Source organism: Vigna umbellata, chromosome 5, assembly GCF_029865625.1.
Source record: "Vigna umbellata cultivar VRB3 chromosome 5, Vumbellata_1.0, whole genome shotgun sequence".
Lineage (NCBI taxonomy): Eukaryota > Viridiplantae > Streptophyta > Magnoliopsida > Fabales > Fabaceae > Vigna > Vigna umbellata.
Window position 1 is genome coordinate 25,373,079 of NC_142169.1, and position 19,508 is coordinate 25,392,586.

A 19,508-nucleotide genomic window follows, 5' to 3' on the forward strand; every position below is an offset into this window, starting at 1 on the left:
TGTTTATTATTTAAAGTTTAATAATTATTTAATTTAATTTAATATTTTAATATAATTTGATATATTTGAATATATTAAATATTTTATTTAATATAATTTACTTTTTTGTTATTATTTTTATTTTTAATTATTTTATTTTTATATTTTTAATATAATTATTATTATAACATAAATCATATTTTAATAATTATTAAAATATAAAATTATATTAAATAATATTTGAATTTTAAATTTAGTTATTATTAAGGTGATATAGAATCTTTTTAATAAGAAAAAGAAAAAAAATAAGAATATATTTATTAAAATTAAAAATAAAATTTTCTATAAAGTTAAAGGTGTAGGATAATGATGAAATGTCAGAAGGTTAAAAGTGGAATTTTTGGAGGTGCAGGATGAGATCTTAGAGGTGTAGGATGAAACACTCTTTGTCTAAATATCCTGGCCCATTATAAACCGAGTCTCATTAATTTGTGAGAGCCTTCTTCTTGCACTCCATTGTTTTCTTCTTGCAACCCAAAATTTGTGGTAACTTCCACCAGCCACCACGTAGTTGACCACCACCTACAACCCATCGCAAACACTACATCAGGAAAAAAACGAGAATCAGTTTTTGTTGAAAAATGAGAGGAGAAAACATATTCTCCACGGCATAGAATCGATTCGAGTGAATTGTCCATGGAGAGAATCGTTCTGCACATTAAAACCAAATAGGAGAATCAATTCTCCTAGTGTATCTTCCATGCATCACAAAATCAATTTAGTCCTGCATATATGACTTATTTAACGTTTACGAATCGATTGTCTGGTTTGGATGAATCTATTTTCCTACTTGTATTTTCCTACTTGGAGGCCATCTTTCTAGGAATCCCTATCTCCATACATGATAAATACAGTAAATATATTAAAAAAAACACTAAAATCCCTTGGTTCTCAAATTTTTATAAAAAAATTATTTAAATTCATAATTTTTATTTAGACCAATTTAGTCTTTTAGCTTTTTATTTTTAAATAATCTAATTAGGTCATTTCAGTTAGATTAACATTAAATTTTCGTTAAAGTTTATACATCAAATTACTTCACTTTACAAATCTAAATATTCAAAACAATTTTATTTTTTAGGTTAAGTGATTTAATGTTTAAATTCTAACAAAAATCTAATATTAATATAACGTAAATGACATAATTGGATCATTTTAAAAAATTATAGGACTAAATTAAATCAAATAAAAGTTAGGGATCTAATTGAATTTTTATATAAGAATTAGAAAAAAAAAAGATTTTAGCAAAAAAAAAAAACTTTCACCTTAAACATCAAATGGCCATATATGAAATTTCATATGGGTGAGATGTCTTTCCTTCACAATCTTCTCACTTGGTTGAGGGCACTCTTGCAAGCTTTTATCGCAAATTCTTGCTCTAATTTCATTTCAGATCACTAGAACTAGACATATAACTATTTCCTTTTTTTCACTCGTCAATAGTACATCATTAAAACCAAGCATAACATGTGTGTGCGGATGCATTTGTGAGTGAGTGAAATGTTTGGATAAATGGTTTTGAGATGATTTGCGGACGACGTTTTGTGAGAGAGAATGATGAAACATTTCATGCATCAACATCAAAATTTAAGGGATGAATTGTTTATGCAGCGAGTGAAATATGAAAAAAAACTTAACTTTAATTTGAAAGAACGTTCTACATCCATGTATTTTAAGAGAAAACATGTTTTGGATGAATTTCACTTGTGAGAAAGAATGCATGGAAGGTATAATCAATTATGCAAGAGGGAGAGAGAATCTATCATAGAGATGTTAAAAGAATAAGAAATCGATTTTGGAAGTAATATATGACATCTAGAATAGATTTTGAATGTCTTTTAGGAGGGGTGAAATTGATTATGCATTTTCTAAATTGATTGAAGATTTAATAGCTTATTTTGTCCCTAGTTTTGGTGAGTTGTGTCAATTAGGTCATTCTTCTTAAAAGAGTGTCAATTGCATCCTCACTTGATAAAGTTTGTCTCAATCAAATTTCTTTCGTTAAATACTCACAAACAACATTAACTTATTCTCTCTCCTCTATTTCTCTCGCAACGCAACAGACTTTTCTGTCAGTGCTATTTTTTTGTCTTTTTATGCAGTCATACTTCCAATTCCAATCCAAAAGACCACACACAATCTCTATTTTTTCACTTCCACTACTCTGATTTAGATAACCCATTCATTGATTATCCAACCCCAAACACTCTTCTATTCTCTCCCACTCATTCTCCACCACCATTGTCAGGAATCAATTCATTTAAATTTTATAAACTTTAAATTTTACTACAATGAAGATATTTTATTATAAGAGACGAAAATAAAAAAGAAATCACTCGGGATTATGAACATGTTTAAACCTAATAGTAATTACTTTAATTAATTTTAACAGTAACTAGTTTATACTAAAAATGTTTTTTTAATAAGTTGAAATATAACATTTTTGACATTAATGAAACACAAATATTTATTAAATAAAGTTTATTTACATTATTAAATGATGAGTATAACATTTCAAAACTGGAAGAACTCAGAACTGAATACACCATACAATTTTACTGTCTAAATTAAATAATATTATCATATATTTGTCTTGTCCATTTCCTTTTAGTTTTGTAAAATTTAAGACGTAAAAGTAATAAAAGGTACATAAAACTAAGATGAAGGGTTATTTCTTAACTTGAGTTGTAGTTCAGCGTCTTTTGGAACAGAAAAGATTGAGGCTAGAAAGTTAAATAAACAGGAACATGACAATCAAATGAGTGCTTCAGAAGAATATAAGAGATATTTGAAACTATATCAGAGATCCTTTTCCACCATCAATCTCACCACAGACACGATTGACACGTATCCTACATGCCAATTTCACGTGTTTACGCTTTTAATAATTCTGGTTCCCAATATTTCTATAATTTCAAATTTAAATCATCTAAATTTTACAATCTATCTCCATTCTTCTTTTCAATGATCTTAAGGACATATTTTTTTTTCTCAAACATATTTTATAAATTAAAATACTATTTTTATGAATTAGAAAAATCTTGGACCTGGACATCTTTTTACCCCACCAATAATTGGACCACCTCTTCACTCATGCAAGAGATTCTTGTGATTGTTTTAGCAGTAAAGTTATTGTTTTTTTTTATAATATTATATTATTGTTTTCCAATCATAAATTTTAATTTTTTATGTCTGACATTTATTATTATTATTATTACAGAGCTGAGGAGAACTGTTAAGTAAAGAAGGGGCTGTAGATGATATTAGAGGGAATATTATCATTAAATACTGCGAGATTATATATCAAGTCAAACATTACAGGTTAACACATAGACAATCACCACCATTAATTACGGTAACATTATGTGTTTGGTCATTAATGTTATATGTCCCTCTACTCATTGTGCTTCCCCTTCAAATCATTGTTGTGGTGATGCAACATTTGGAGTCTTCATGCAGAGTAAAAAATGGTAAATAATCATTAAACCTTTATTTTTCAATTCAACTACAATCACTACAAGAGGCCTTACATTACAATACATTTAGTCAAGCGTTGAGGACATTTTAGTATATATAACCTTTTCTTTTTAATTCAAAGTGAAATAGATCCTAAAGTTGTTTGATAAATTTGAGAAAAAATGACTACATATTATAATTTAATTGGATTTAAGAGTAAAGTGTGTTTGTTTTGTTAAAGAATTTTAAAATATAATTTGAAAATAAAGTTGTTACTTATTATTTTTATTTAACTTGTGCATACATACGTGATTCTATCGATGTTGTCAAATTTACTATAAGAAAAATTTGAGAATTTCGTTAATTAAAATTGCATTTATATTTTGAAATAAATCTATTAAGTATAATAGAATTACGATTTTTCTTTTGAAAGTATGGTTGATGGTAATTCTATTTTAGACATTGTATTTCTTTTAAATAATAATTTAGGAACCAAAATACAGTATCATTTACACCAGTATGCAAAAGAGACAAATTTGAGTGTTTTTATTACCAATTTTTAACTACACAAGTTTACACATATAAAATTAAATTGATTTTAATAGTCCATAAATAAATAATTACATAACTTTTTACTTAAAAGAAATCATATAACTCCCACTCTTATTTTTATATTTTACGCTAAGTTATCTAGAGAGGGCAGGCATGGAAGTTATCTGTTGTTCCATTTAAACGAAGGGTGTTTAAGCGTAATTGTGGTACTTTTTTAACCTCTCCTCTTCTGGCACTGAGAAAGAACCCCACACACTACCTGTCACCAAATCAACTCATGCAACATATCTTTCATTGCTCCCTAACTCTCTCATCCTCTTCCTCACTTCCACCGAATGGCTCTTTCTGCCTCTCTGCTTCAACTTCAACCCTCTTCACAAAAGAAGAAAACTGCTGTTTCCAGAAGTTGGGTTCTGCTCGACCACCATGGCAAACCCACTGTGCTCGATGCAGACAAGCATGCCATCATGCGCCTCGTTAAAATTCACGCCAGGGATCTTCGGATTCTCGATCCTCTCTTATCCTATCCCTCCACCATTTTCGGAAGAGACAAAGTCATTGTTCTCAATCTAGAGGCAAACACTTCGCTTCCATCACTTCTTTCTCCCGCTTTCTAATCTTTCTTTCACCAACTCATTCATTCATTTCTTTTCTGCAGCACATTAAAGCTATCATCACTGCAGATGAGGTATGCTGATAAAGTTCTACACAATTAAAATTATGAACTAGTAATCTATATGTAATATTTTTTAAAAAAATCCATCTTTAATATTTACTCACTGAGTTACCCATGTCGAACACGTTGATCAATCCGTACGAAGTAGTTATTGGGAGAAAAACATTTTTCTATCACTAAAATTTGTGACTTTTCATTGGTTTTTAGTTTATAATGATACGTGTCTCATGTTCGATTCATTGTTCTTTACTAGCTTATAGGTAGATACACTGGAAACAGAATCAATTTTGTGAGGTTGTGTTGTTTGTTCTTGGTGATGCAGGTGTTGCTGAGAGACCCAACGGATGATGACGTTGTGCCAATTGTTGAAGAGCTTCGACGACGGTTACCCAAAGTAAGTGCTTCTGGGGAAGGCCGAGGAGAAGAAGAGACCTGTGCTCAAGATGGTGAAGGAGGAGACGAAAATGGTGTGCTTTGTGAAACATTTTGATTTCTTTTTTTGCTATAATTAAACAGTGTTAGTGTTGTTCTGTTTCGGGCTCTTTAGTTTTCCTTCTGTTGCGATAATAGAAAATTGACCATGGCTCGTAGAATTTCCATTTGAGATACGGGCTTTGGAAGTTTTATTTGAGGCAATTTGTAGTTTCCTTGACGCACGAACGAGAGAGTTAGAGACTGCTGCTTATCCAGCTTTGGACGAACTTACCTCTAAGGTAAAAAGTCTTTGCATAAGAATTTTGTATGTTTTTCATAGATTTTTCACCTTGGTACAAGAACATAGCTTAAACATATCTTCACATCATTGTATTGTCACTGACAATTTGTCAGCAACATATGTCAACTTAAAAACTAGGCTAGAAACCATTTTGTTTATAATTTGTGATATCAATTTCCTTTTGATTTTTAAAATTAGTCTCCCCCTTTTATGCTAGCACAATGGTTTTGGAGTAAGAATGAGATATATAACTATTATCAGAAAGACAGCACAGTATCCCTAAGGATAAAACCTAATACTAATGGTAATTTCTGATTTAGAACTTCAGATAGCCTCCATATCCTATGCAAATCTGGTGCATAAACATGCAGTTTGTTATTTGAAGTTTGATTTTTCATTATCAGTACAAATTTTTGACACTTGATCCTCCTCTTCCCCTTCCACACCTCTCTGGTTGCATGACACTTGTGTCCAGATTAGCAGTCGTAATTTGGATAGAGTGAGAAAATTGAAATGTGCAATGACGAGGCTGACCAGTCGTGTTCAAAAGGTATGTTCAAATAACAGATAGATATTTTAACACAGTTTGATTCTTTTGCCCCTCACAACTGAATTCCCCTTTTCCTTTTCTCTACGTGTTCTTTATTTTTAAATTGTACTTCTAAAATAAGAACGTGGCAATGCTGTTCTATGAAGCCTGCATACTCCAAAACTAAAATTGAGTTTTTTTAGCTATGTTCTTCATGTTGTGAAAGGAATTGTAATGCGTACTTCCTTATGCATTATTTGAACAGAAACAAAATGATCCTAAAGGGACAAATATTTAGATTATATATGCAATCTAGTCTTTCTTTACTTCGTTTTAGGAAAGATGAAAGAAAGGTCTAATTGTGTAAAAAAGGAGAAACAAGGTTACGGGCTATTATTAGAGTACGATCAACTTCATGGTGATGTTGAACTTTAGCAGACTTGGTAAACGAACTTAGAAGCTGTTTTCTTCGGATGATGGTTACCGAGGAGATGGAAATGATACAATTAGCATTACACAATAGGTTAGTAATGATGTTTCTGAATTGTTAGCTATTGTAGTCAATAATTGTTTTAAATTCAACCCAATGTGATTTTATTGATGTAGTTAGCCAAAACTAGTTGAGATACAGACAAAAAGTAAATTATTTTGTTATGATCACAAATATTTCTGTGATTATCATAATTACAAATTTAAGAGAAATTCGATGTATTTTCTGTATATACATAAAATATTTTATAAATTTTTGTCCACTATCTGAATGTGTCTTATCCAAAATTATTTAAAAAGAATTGTCTCAACCCCCACACGTGTGGGTGTGTAGTATATATATCTATATATGTATATGTATGTATCATATTGTATCAGTAAGATAAGAAGTATCTGGGATTCATATAGGTAACTAACTTCCCTGTCCCTGATTTTCCCTCTCTTTTTCATATTACAACCAGTATATTTTAGTTTGCCTTTACTTTACTAGCTTTCTTGTAGATTAGAGATGAACTAGAAAACCTACTTGATGATGACGACGACATGGCTGATCTTTACTTATCAAGAAAGTCGACGGTTTCATCATCTCCAACAAGTAGCTCTGATGCTCCCAAGTGGCTTTATGGTTCTCCAAATACAGGTTCAAGAATACACAAATCAAGCAGAGCAAGTGGAACAACAGTTCAAAGGGAGGATGATGTTGAGGAGCTTGAAATGTTACTTGAGGTTATAAGAACTCTTTATCTTTAATGTTGCCACAGCACACAGATAGTTTACTTAAATGAATACCATTGAACTGAATAATGTTGTGCTTTGGTTTGCAGGCCAATTTCATGCAAATTGACGGCACATTAAATAAATTGGCCACTGTATGAACTGTCTTTTCTTCTCATCTTTCCTACTTCATTTCTGATCTGCACTGCTTAGCTGATAAACTTTTCTATTTTGATATATGCTTCCCTTCATTTCAGTTGCGAGAATACATCGATGACACAGAAGATTACATCAACATACAGGTAAATTTTAGACACAAGTACTTCGTATATTTTAAGCTCTTAATTACTGGAGGGGAAAAAGTTTTAATTTTTGAAGTGAAATCGAACACCCCATTTATAGCATAACAACTCTTTGTAACATGTCACACATGGATGCACGCAGCTTGACAATCACCGAAACCAGCTGATTCAGGTATAAGTTTTTCAAGGCCATTGTTTTCACCTTATGAGGTTAAGTATTTATGTGCATATAATTCTCACTAACATTTTTAGAAACATTTGCTACCAAAGCCATGATTGAAACCTTTAAATACTACTATTATTTTCTATCCTTGTTTGGGACAGCTGGAGCTCTTCATCAGTGCCGGCACTGTGTGTATGTCCTTATATTCATTGGTGGCTGCAATATTTGGTATGAACATTCCATACACATGGAAATCACCAGGCCACGAACATGTGTTTAAATGGGTATGCACATCACTTGCAACTATAAGAGAAAGGTTTTCAAAAGCAACCTTTGTCACAAAAAGGACAGTGTTTGTTACAACAGGTTTTCCTGATTCTTTTTCCAATTCAATTTTTACAATTTTAGGTGGTGATCTTTGCGGGAATGGTTTGTGCATCCTTGTTTTTATCCATAGTATCTTATGCCCGACGCAAAGGCCTTGTCGGGTCTTGAAAAAATGTAAAGCCTAAAGATGTCGCTAGGGAGACATCAGGTTCAGTCAAAAGTGGTCAATTTTCACACATTGCCTCAAAACAATACTATATTTTTTTGAATATTATGTTTATATCTCTTTCTTCCTATTATATATCTGTTTCTAAAGTGAACACATTAATTTTTTCACTATCCACTGAGATTATTTATCTTATTTTTTAAAGGCGAAACCCCTTCATTTTATCAGTCAAAGTCCCTTACATGTACAAGTGAAAATAAAAAAAAGAAGACATCAATTGTCTTTCTAATGTATGGTATTTGGTCAAATCAGTTCTGCTCCAGTTCCATCTTCTTACGGCACCATCGATTATGCGCATGCAGGTATCAATTACTGCAATCATACAATTATTATGAATTTATCATCGTTTCACGACAATTTCTGATCTCGGGGCGTTCTCCTCCACCACTTTGGTTTGGGCCCAATGATTATACATTGGTTTATTTTGTCCATAATAAATGGTAGTATGAAAAAGTGGGAGAAAATAATCAAGACAAGAGTAATTATTGGTAGCATTTCTCCCAGGTAATCATGTTATATTAGCAAACAATGAAGCATGGTCAGGGTGTGGACGTGATGTCTGAACTTTAGAAAATTAAGGTTAGCACAAAAAAAAGTTGTAGTTGTCGGTGGTAACTGTTATTAATATATACAAATCAGTGTTTCAAATTCCCAAAACTTTCTTTTTAACCTCTGACGTGGATTGACCTCGAGATGCATGGTTTTTTATTTTTATTTTTTTGTTCACATTGCACGGGTTTCAATTACTGAATTGCGCATGGGCCAGGGGTAGAGTGGTGAGGACCCTTTTGCAAATAAGATAAAAACGAAGATCACATGTTCTATTTTTGGACAAAGCCAATTGAAGGAGCTTTTTAACTTTGGGGTTTGGTTTGGTGTGTGGAAACCTAATTTTATTAGTTTATTTTATTTTGTTTTATTTTATTTTATTTTCTGGATGAGGATAAAGGTACCCTAACTAACAAACCTTCAATGCGAAGCAAATGACATTCGGGCACGTATTTAACATTTCTACATGGAATTGCTACACCTCACATCAACCATTTCAATATCGTAAACCATAAAGCTGCATACAACAACGATAATACACTGATGCTCCAAACAGTAAAGGAGAAATTTTATTAAAATATTTACGGTAAAAACTATAATATGTTATAATATTAGGTACTGCGTCAAGTAATATTTTAAAGATGATACTAGAACAATTTCATTTTTATTTTATCCTTTTTGTGCAAATAAACGGCTTTAGCACGTGAACAAAAGAGCTTCTTTTTTTTTAAATTTTAAATGAAAATTATCATCAAATAGTTACTTAAATAGATTTTTTTCAGGTCTTTTTATTATTTATTAATTATAACTTGATCGAGTTTCAGTTCTGATTATTCAGTGGAATTTTAGGCTCCATAGCATATATATGATATTTTATTTAGTAATTGATTTGCCAATATTTTATTTATTTATAAAAATTGATTGCAATCAAATAGTTTTACAACCATTCATGCAATTTGCTCAATAAAGTGAGATAGAGCCTTTAATAATAATGAAGAACATAATTAGAAGGAACTTTTTATTGATTCAATATTAAATGATATTAATCTATTTTAGATAGAGTGCTTTTTTTATTTTAAATAAATCTTTCCTTAAAATGTAACAAAACATTGTTATGAGAGAGTCCTCTTACATTATATACATGCACCTAAAAATTACCCAAAAAAGGACTCCCTTTGGAACAAAGATTCAACGCATTGAACACTCAAAACACACTACACTCCATTCGTAGTATTTTAGATTTCAAAGAGAAAAGAGACTGAAATTGAAAGTTAATTTTGCAGAGGTTATTTATACCGTGAACCCTCCCTCGTTACACGCCGCCCAAGGGTGCGCACCTTAACCCCGGCGCACATTATCGCACACCTCAACTTCTCTAGCTGTCCTTTATTTTTTCGTCTAGCTGTCGTTGGTTGAAGTGTGGAACATATGTCCTTATAATATTTTGTTTGAATTGTCCATATTTTCCAATAAATTAAAATTCACCAAAAAGAAAAAAAAAAAAAAAAAACCACATAGAAAAAGAGAGAAGAAACACAGAGAACACAACCATAAACACAGAAACACTCGGTTTCGGTTCATGCTGGAACAAGAGGTCCTCTCGATTCAGATCACCCACAAAGCAAGACAAACTCCCTCTGCCAAATCCAGCATAACCCACGTCAAATCCTTTCGAATCTCACCGACCCATTTCATTTTCGCACCAGTTTTTCTCCTTCCTCACCGATCGTTGTTGCTGCAATACCCACCGTTACCAACAGCTCCATCCATTCCCACGAGCTTCTTCGTTCTCCGTTCCACCCTTTTCCACACTGCGTCTTCTTCTTCTTAATGCATAGAGTGATTGCCAGAGAATGGACGTAAATTTGGGAGGTGCAGGCCTGGTGATAGCATGCAGGGTGTGAGCGTGTGAGAGTAGTTCGTGAGCGTCCAAGAAAATTAAGGAGCATGTCGAATCAGGTGGTGAAAGTGCGGAGGAACACGATTGTAGCATGCATGACTTGCCCACTCTGCAACAAGTTGTTCAGAGAAGCCACAACCATATCCGAATGTCTTCACACGTGTGAGCCCTCCTCTCTTTCAATCCGTGTCAATTTTTTCTTCGATTTCTCTGCATTCGCTTCCTCTTTCACTCTTCGCCCCGATGCGGGAGCATCTGGACTTTGCGTAACCGGAGGGAGATATGGGTATTTCGTAATTTGACGTGTCCAACAAAAGTTTTATTTTTTATTTATTTTTTCTAATTTTCTTTTCTTTTGGGTTCTCTCTCTAACTATACCTGTTGAGGACGTGAATGCTCGTCAGAAGCAGTGTGCTTTTTATTGACTAAGTATTCTTATGCTGTTCCATTAATGTCCTTGGTGGAAAGGTGTTTGAACTTTTTACTACAACTCCCACTGTATTTTTTTAGTAAAACTGCTTCCTTTCTCACGCTAAGATTCAGTCCTGATCTCACTGCATGCAAAATTATACTAACTGTTGTGGAAGCTTGAATATATTTATGGGGTTGATTCTTGCATTTTATGATTAATTTTCTATTGGTGTTTGTTATGTGTTGTTTGGTCGAATTTGATATCTTTGCATGCACTTTTTTTTGTTTCACCAGTACAAGTTCTAAGCAAAGCCTGTTGTGTGTGGCTACTAAACTAATAGTAGATTTTTTTTTAACTTTTTCTATGGACTATATTCAGTTTGCAGGAAGTGCATTTATGATAAAATTATGGATGAGGAATTGGAAAGTTGTCCAATATGCGGCATTGATTTGGGTTGTGTTCCACTCGAGAAACTGAGGTCAGTCTCTGCCTTTAATTGAATTCCAAGTCACTCTTGTATACTCTTGTGCTTCCTTTAAAAAAAAAAGAAGAAAAGAAAACAAAATGCCTCTCTGCTATACTTTAAGTTGTTGAATATGCATGGAGGGTGTTGCTTTAACGTGGTATGCTGTGTAGTAAGAGTTTATCTTTATGCAACCCACACCCTAATTAGTGCTACAACTTACTAGCCTGCTAAAATGGAGATACACCTTTACAAGATGAAACCTTTCTTTTGAAAATGGATAATGTTGTTGATGGGTCGAATGTCTGCTATAAAGCTGTTGAATACTCTTTGTCTTTCAAAATCTGTTGAAAGATCCTGCCTGGGAGCAGAGAAACAAATAGCTGTCATAGACCATACCGTTATCCGATCTTCTTCTTAGGTGGTATTATGCTGTTGCATCAGCCTGCAAGAATGATAAATGTTCATGCTTTTATTGTGCTGTCAAGATAATGTTACATCAACCTTTTACTTTATGAAAACTGACATAAGAAGGATCCACCACCTGCATGACGAATTTGTTAGATTAATACATGCATATAGTATACAGGGAAATAATTAAATGCCCTCAAATTTGACATATTTCCAAAATTTAGTTGATGATATACATATGGTAATGCTTGTAGGTTATTACTTTATTTTGAATAGTTTTCCTGACAGACATTGCATATGGTTAATAATATAGATTATCATAAATGTAAAGTGTTTAAGGCTTGAGAAATACAAAATTATGGTAACAGTAAAATGTAATTTGTAACAATTATGTTTTCTTGGTCTGCTGATTGCATTTAATAATTTTTCATTTGAACTTTTAGTTGGAAACAGAGTAAGATGAAACGAAGAAGGATGGTCCTTACTTGATAAAAGGACTGAGATAATTGATATCAACAAGGAGGGATTTAGCATCTGTTTTGATTGAGAAATTTTAAAATGTAGATTTATTAATAATTTCCTTTGTCTTCAAAATGATATCGTTTGATTCTATTGCAAGTGATGGTGTTCTTGTTTGCAGTGCTTGTCTTAATTGTGGTATTACCCAAAATTGATGTATTATCTCATTACCAAATGTACTTGATCATAAAAAAAACAGCGAAATAGTGTGGAACTTAAGGAGGATGATGACGAACTAGGATAAACAAATTGGGTTTATAATAATTGCATTGATGAATTTTCTAGGTTAGGGAAAACAGGAGAGTAATCTGAACTATCTGAAAAGAAGTAGATCAGGAAGATGTTTTTTTTTTAATGAATTACCTACACCACCATTTCATATAATGAAACACACTTCAAGCATTTTTTGAAAACTACAATCAAACAAAACCACATAGCTGACGATGTTGATATTCTCTTTTGAATTGTTGCGTGCCAAGTTACCAACTTTAGTTTCTGATTACCAGGCCAGACCACAGTTTGCAAGATGTGAGGGCCAAAGTTTTCCCCTTGAAGGGAAGAAAGGTGAAGGCACCTGAAATTGTGACCTCAATACCATTACCAGCTAGGAGAAAGGAGAGATCTCTTTCGTCTTTGGTGGTGAACACTCCAAGGGTATCTACACAGGCAACAATGACAGGAAGAAGAACAAAACCTTCAAGAAAGGCTAGTGGTCTGCGGTCCACTAGTTTTTCCTTTGAAAAGCCCATTAAAAAAGAGGAAGATTTACTGGAAGATCATCTTGAGAGTTCAAGCTCACCTGAAAATTCAAATAAGTTTGCTCAGAATTCCGGACAGGTATAGGAGAAACAATCTGGTTCTTATCTTTGAACTTGCTTTGTATTGTTCTGTCTCTGTGTGTTAAGTTCTTGATCCTGGTTCATATGATTTCCTGGATTATAGGACCACTAGTTTACTAACATTCTTATGCTTAATTTTTTTTTCCTGGTGCAGAGTATGTCCCCTTGTGAGGGTAGTCAATCTGCACCCAATAAAGGATCAGAGAATGGTGGCGAAGCATGGGATGCAAAATTGGATCTCTGGAAGCCTTTGAATTGTTTAGTAGAGGTGGCAAGTAGGAGTAAATCTTTCAAGTCTCATGTGCAAGGGTCTGATGCTAAATTAGAAATCACTCAAGTAAGTGAGAGTGACTCTCAGATGCACAAAACTAAAAATAAGGAAAATAAACGCAAGGCAAAAGTTGAGGATGAAAAGATTAGCCCTTATCCTGCCTCTTCAGATACAGCAAAACCCAATAAATTGCGCAGAATGCGCAAGAAGAAGGAGCCTGCTTCTGGAGAATCAAGCATATCACCCCAAGCTGTGCTTGATTCTGCCAGCAGTAATAGACTCTCTAGGACTGGTCCAATCTGGTTCTCCTTGGTAGCTTCAGAAAACCAGTGAGATATCAATCTTTGAAACTAAATAACTTATAATATCAAATCCTAAGGATATTATATATCTCCTTCATATCCTTTTTTTGGTTATTTTTTAAGTACTAATTTCACACTAATGTTTCAGGGGAGGAGATGCACCGTTGCCACAAATTCCTGCAAGTTATGTGAGAATCAAGTAAGTTCTTACGGACTCCATGTACCTTTATTCTCATTATTTGGTACTTTAGTTTTTTATTTGTTGCGTTCTTTTATAAGAGGAATGTCATGCTTGGAGCAATGTATAACTTACGTTACTCACTACTATATATCTGAATCTCTGTAGAAAATTTCATGAATTTTTATCTCAGTGAGCCTTTCTTCGTGTAATAAGTTTGAGCAACATTTAAAATTATGCTTAATGACAGCACAATATTGCTTCTTGATGATAGCAATGTCCTCGCATCCCATCCAATCTTATCAAGAAGAATAAATTACATGGATACTAATTTTCTTAAATTGTGGCCTAATATCTCCTTATCCTAAATTATTTGAAAAACATTCCACCAACGCCCCTTAATTGTTTGAAAAATATAACTGTGCATCTTTCTGTGGTGGAAGTTGTTGTAAATGTTACAAAAAGAGGGAGGTTATGTGCAATCTGAACAAACTTCTGGAATTGTCTACTTAATTTACTCTAATATTTTTAACATCTCATTAAGTTATATAATAATCTATAAATGCTAAAAAAATCTAAAGGGTACTTGTTGAACCTCTAATTTTATTGATTGTACAATAATTTGTTATTGCTCAAAACACAAATATTCTTGTCATTCTGAAGTCTTCCACAACCGGAGGATTATACCCTTTAGCAATTTAGATTACTCAGATACATACATATCTTCAAGTTCTCACCCATTCGAAATTGTCCTCACCTGGGCTTTTACAGGGAGTGAAAATGGAGAAGACTTTTTTTTTTATCAGCTTAAATTGAGAAAAGATAAATAGATAAGATGTATAATTCAACGTTTAGTTGTTTAGTATAGTATAAATAAAAGAGAAAAAGGCTTTAGAAAGTTGTGTTATTAATTTGGATATAAGAAGAGAGATAGAGAGATGAATAACAATAGATAAGAAATAGTAAGGTAGGTCCGTCCGACTATTTTTTAAAACTATATTTTTCTTTTCTTTTTCTCCTTCCGCCTAATATACAATATTATTTCTCTCCCTCTCAGTCATTCTTCTTCTACTCTACCAATTAAGGGTTAGTCTGGAGGCCAAAACTCATTAGGGTTGGGAGTTGGAATCAACAACTCTTCTGTTTATATTTACTTTGATCATCTTCAGTGGGAATGGCTTGCATGAGTTTCTTATATACAAAAATAATATCCTAATCTCGGTTATTCAAACATGGTTTTCTTAACATTGAAAAGAGTTGTTTTATATAAACACTTATCTTCAATTTTTGAGAACCCCTATTTGTGAGATCCATGCTAAAATATTGCTTTTATTGATAAAAAAAACTCATAAGCAATTTCATTAGAGATGTTCTGTGTACACCTCTTGTTTTCTTTACCCCGTTTTGCTGTGGTGGGTAACATAATATGATTAATTCGTTTGTCAGAATTTGTGCAGATCAAGGAAAATGTAAGCTATTTTAGGATGGTTTGGGAAAAATAAAATTGAAAAACTGAAGTTCGACAGGGACCTATCAAGAGTGTGAATAAAGATTTTTAACAATCTGTATGCTTTCAAGAAATCCAGCCATATTTAGATACATTTTTCTCCCATCAATAAATCTAGCAATTAGCATATGCTTTCTGTCTTTTTTCTAATGTTTTTGATTTTCAGAAAATTCATTTTAGCTTGCAGCAGGAAATTTGAAGAACGTGTATTTGTATCTATCTCAACTTTAGATTTCATATAAACTCTGCCCAGTACAAACTTAAAAAAATAAGATATTACTCCTCTTTTCCCCCCTTTTAGAATAAATTATCCTTGTAGTCATTACATTTACAAAAAAATTAGTCAAGAAAGAAATTTGCAATTTTTTTCATTATATATCAGCTGTGTTGGTTATGAACACGAGAGAGCAAGTAAAGGGTAAATCAAAGTTCAGACTTTTTAATAAGAATGGGGTATATTGATTGTGTAATGCATTTGTACCATCTCTATGGGTTTTCTGTGTCTAGTTTAAATGGTTTCAGCTAGCTTTTTGATACATGACAAAAATATGCTTGAAAAACCATGTCCACTCTATTTATGCTGCTGCTAAAGCTTCTTAAAATGTGGAAATCCATCTGAACTAGAAAACGATATAATGTCTTTTCTGTTTGCTACAGGGATGGTAGCGTACCAGTCTCATTCATCCAAAAATACCTAATGAAGAAACTGGACTTGACTAGTGAAACAGAGGTAACATCAAAAAAGGCATCAACAGGAACCTGAAAGATTTTATTGTCTTGTTCTGATTGTTGTCTGCTATACCAAAACATAAACAGTTTGATTGTCTAGAAGCTCATCACACTTGCATTATTCCATTAATATAAGCCATAATTCCCATCTGTCGCAACTTTAATAACCATGGAATTTGAATTACACTACTCTTTACATGATTGTTGTTTTCTTAAAAAATGTCTGCTTTTATGTCACTTCACTCTTGAGGTAATTGATTTTGCAGGTTGAGATTAAATGTATGGGACAATCAGTGCTACCTACATTGCGTCTATATAATTTGGTTGAGTTGTGGTTGGATACAGCATCGACCTCACAGAGAACTCCAGCAACTATCGGTTCCTCAGCAAAGGATTTTGTCATGGTATTGGCTTATGCTCGGAAGGTTCCACACCCATGATTCGTACTCCGAAAATGTTCTTCATAGCATAGTCACTTCACTTACCACCACCACCGTGAGGACATGATTGGATTGGCCACATAAATTATAAAGCAAAATTTTCTCCATTAAAACATACCCTTCTTCTCTTCATTAATGTAGGCATTCTGATCTGGTAGTTATTTTAATGTTCATTAGATCTTCATTTTTCAAGACCATTTTTTAAAAAAACAATCGTTTTACTCCAATAATTTGGAGGGCACATGTGACTTAGACATAAGAAGCCATGCCTGTTTAGAACTTAGAAGAGATGCTTTGTTGAGAATTTGACATTCGAATGAAGAGGATTTTTGTTTTACTTTCTTATCCCTTATTCTTTTTGTTTGTTCTCCAATGACCAACCGTAGAACATGCAAACACTATGTATGTATGTATGTATGTAATCTTGACATCGTATTTCATTGGTTCTATGTTTTCTTTTCTTTCTAGAATCGAGATTTTATAGTTATAATTTATGTTTTCAGACTTTTTTTTACAGCAAGACTATGAAGAGTTCAATTACTATTGTCTACGGTTAGTGAGAAGATTTTTGCGAGGTCATAAATAATCATGATAGAAGTTAATTAATTAGATAACATGATTAGACATTAATATGCAAATCTTTGAGTGAGTATACGCATTGATTTTGTTTATGGATTATAATGATTGATTAAGAGTATATATAACAGATATGAATTGTTTATTTCAATATTACGAGTCTTACAATTTAAGTTTCGACGAGTTCACTCTAATATTATTATAAGTACTTTATTTGATTTTACGATCCTAGGCTTGACCTATATATTAATATTTTAAATATTTTTATTAATATGTCTCATTTATCGTATAACAAATGTTAAGCAATAATTATTTATATGTGATTTCATAAACAATTACGCGTCATGTATCTCGATAATAAATTTTACTATGTAAACTTTGTTTAACTTGAAATAACTTGTATAGCCAGTCTCATTAGAGATTAACTAAATTAGTTTTAAATTTAATAAAATACTTTTGATAATTATATATTGTTGATCAATTTAATTTATGACATTGTAACCAATGGTAAAAATTAGTTCTTAAAATAAATAAAATAATTTTTTAAAATTGATCAAACAAATTATTTTTAAAAATTGTTATAACTTATCAAAATAATTTACAAATTTTATTTGCTTCCTTCACCTCTTAATTTCCAAAACTTTGGGATTATTCCCCTATTTTCTTTTCCGGCTCTGACTCTTAGCTTATATAGTTTCATGAATTTTGTGTCAAGTATACATTTATATTTGGATCAAAAATATCGAAAGTTAAAAATATGAACTCCATTTAACACATTTCTATTTTATTTATTCAATTATTTATAATCATTTATTATTTATAAATTTTTTTGTGTCTACATCATTACAACTTTCATATCAAATAGTATACACACTAATCCAACTTAAACAAAAAAATATTCACCCATTAAAATAAAATTACCAATGCAGAATTTAGTCAATACTATTAGAATCTCGCAATGAAATCGGACAAAACCAAGATGAAAGATGAATTTCTTAATAAAAATTATGTCTTTAAATATTTTTCTATTTTTAAAATTTTACTTGGCAATAAAATTGATTCTTTTAGTATAATCAACAAATAATTAAAAAAAATCAAAAAAGAGAAAATTTCACAAGGAAGGTATGATTAGATCAAAAGATTTTACGTGAAATTGTTAATCACTCCTAAAAGAGAAATTAAATAATCATTCAAATAAACTGAGATTACAAGCACAATAAGACAATTTAGGGAAAAAACACTTCTTTTGAAGCCACAAGAGATGAAGACACTTCCCTTGAATACATAAGGGATGCACATCTCATTTGAATCACATAAAGAATAACTTCTCTTAGCAACAACAACACTCAATCACTCAAACGAAAGTTATCGCTCTATCCATACTAGGTTTTTCAAAGCCTTTCACAAAAGAATTCTCAAGTTCTAATAACTTCTTTAACTCTTGTATCTTTGAAAGTGAACCCTCACATGATTTATAAAAGCCAATTTTGAAATTAGGTTTAGGAGATGAAGAGTCAGATCACAACTGTCATCAATAATTGATTATTGCAAACAATAATTGATTATTGTCGCATTTCTTTTCAAAAAATGTTTCACTACAAATTCTTGTTTAATCAATAATCAGTTATAGTAAAATGATAATTGATTATTTAAGTGATAATAAATGTGATAATCGATTATTGATGTGTAGTTTAGAAAAAAAATTATTGTCTTCAAATGACTTAGTGCTGCTATGTTGTTGTATATAAACTAAACTTAAGTTACTTTAACAACAACTACCACATATTACAAAGACAATTTAGATCAATAAAAAAATACAAGTCTTTCAATTTATCTTTCGTTTCTACTTCATATCTGAATTTGGTATCATCATCAAAATCAGCTTTCTTGAAGCAGAAACTCCAACAACATCTTCTTTTATCAACACAAACATACTTCAAGCATACTGAATTAAAATTAACTCGTCATTACCTTGGTTAAACAACTTTTGCTTTCAAGAATGCTTTCTAAAATTTTAATTCATACAAAAAAACCTAACTTGAGAGAGACTCAAATTATATATTTAAGTATATTATTTAGACTATAAAGTAATTGAGATTTTCCTAGAACTTGAGCCACATGCATAGTCTGAAGTCCACATGCAAATCAAGAAACAAAAATATCTCAAAAGGAGAAAAAGAAACTTACTCGATTTTACTCTTTGATCGGATGAAGATATAGAGTT

At 31.9% G+C, this 19,508-nt stretch overlaps 2 protein-coding genes across 3 annotated transcripts; both read left to right on the top strand.

Moving 5' to 3' along the window:
* The first annotated feature begins 4,269 nt into the window (after window positions 1–4,269).
* Window positions 4,270–8,261, top strand: LOC124830178 (magnesium transporter MRS2-I-like). Of its 2 annotated transcripts, XM_047303831.2 has the most exons (11): window positions 4,272–4,622; window positions 4,706–4,735; window positions 5,046–5,190; window positions 5,315–5,436; window positions 5,914–5,988; window positions 6,958–7,182; window positions 7,281–7,325; window positions 7,428–7,472; window positions 7,615–7,644; window positions 7,797–7,919; window positions 8,044–8,261. In XM_047303831.2, exons 1-11 carry the CDS (start codon window positions 4,383–4,385, stop codon window positions 8,128–8,130), a joined length of 1,167 nt encoding a protein of 388 aa, XP_047159787.1. In that variant the 5' UTR covers window positions 4,272–4,382; the 3' UTR covers window positions 8,131–8,261. The 2 variants fall into 2 exon arrangements, with proteins under 2 accessions (XP_087972627.1, XP_047159787.1); XM_088116501.1 differs by having other exon boundaries at window positions 4,270–4,622; window positions 7,797–8,261.
* Window positions 8,262–10,077: 1,816 nt separating this feature from the next.
* Window positions 10,078–17,200, top strand: LOC124830171 (E3 ubiquitin protein ligase DRIP2-like). The gene is made up of 7 exons (XM_047303819.2): window positions 10,078–10,799; window positions 11,428–11,527; window positions 12,949–13,279; window positions 13,436–13,881; window positions 14,003–14,053; window positions 16,197–16,269; window positions 16,535–17,200. The coding sequence occupies exons 1-7, from the start codon at window positions 10,685–10,687 to the stop codon at window positions 16,706–16,708; spliced, it is 1,290 nt and encodes a 429-aa protein (XP_047159775.1). The 5' UTR covers window positions 10,078–10,684; the 3' UTR covers window positions 16,709–17,200.
* The last annotated feature ends 2,308 nt before the right edge of the window (window positions 17,201–19,508 follow it).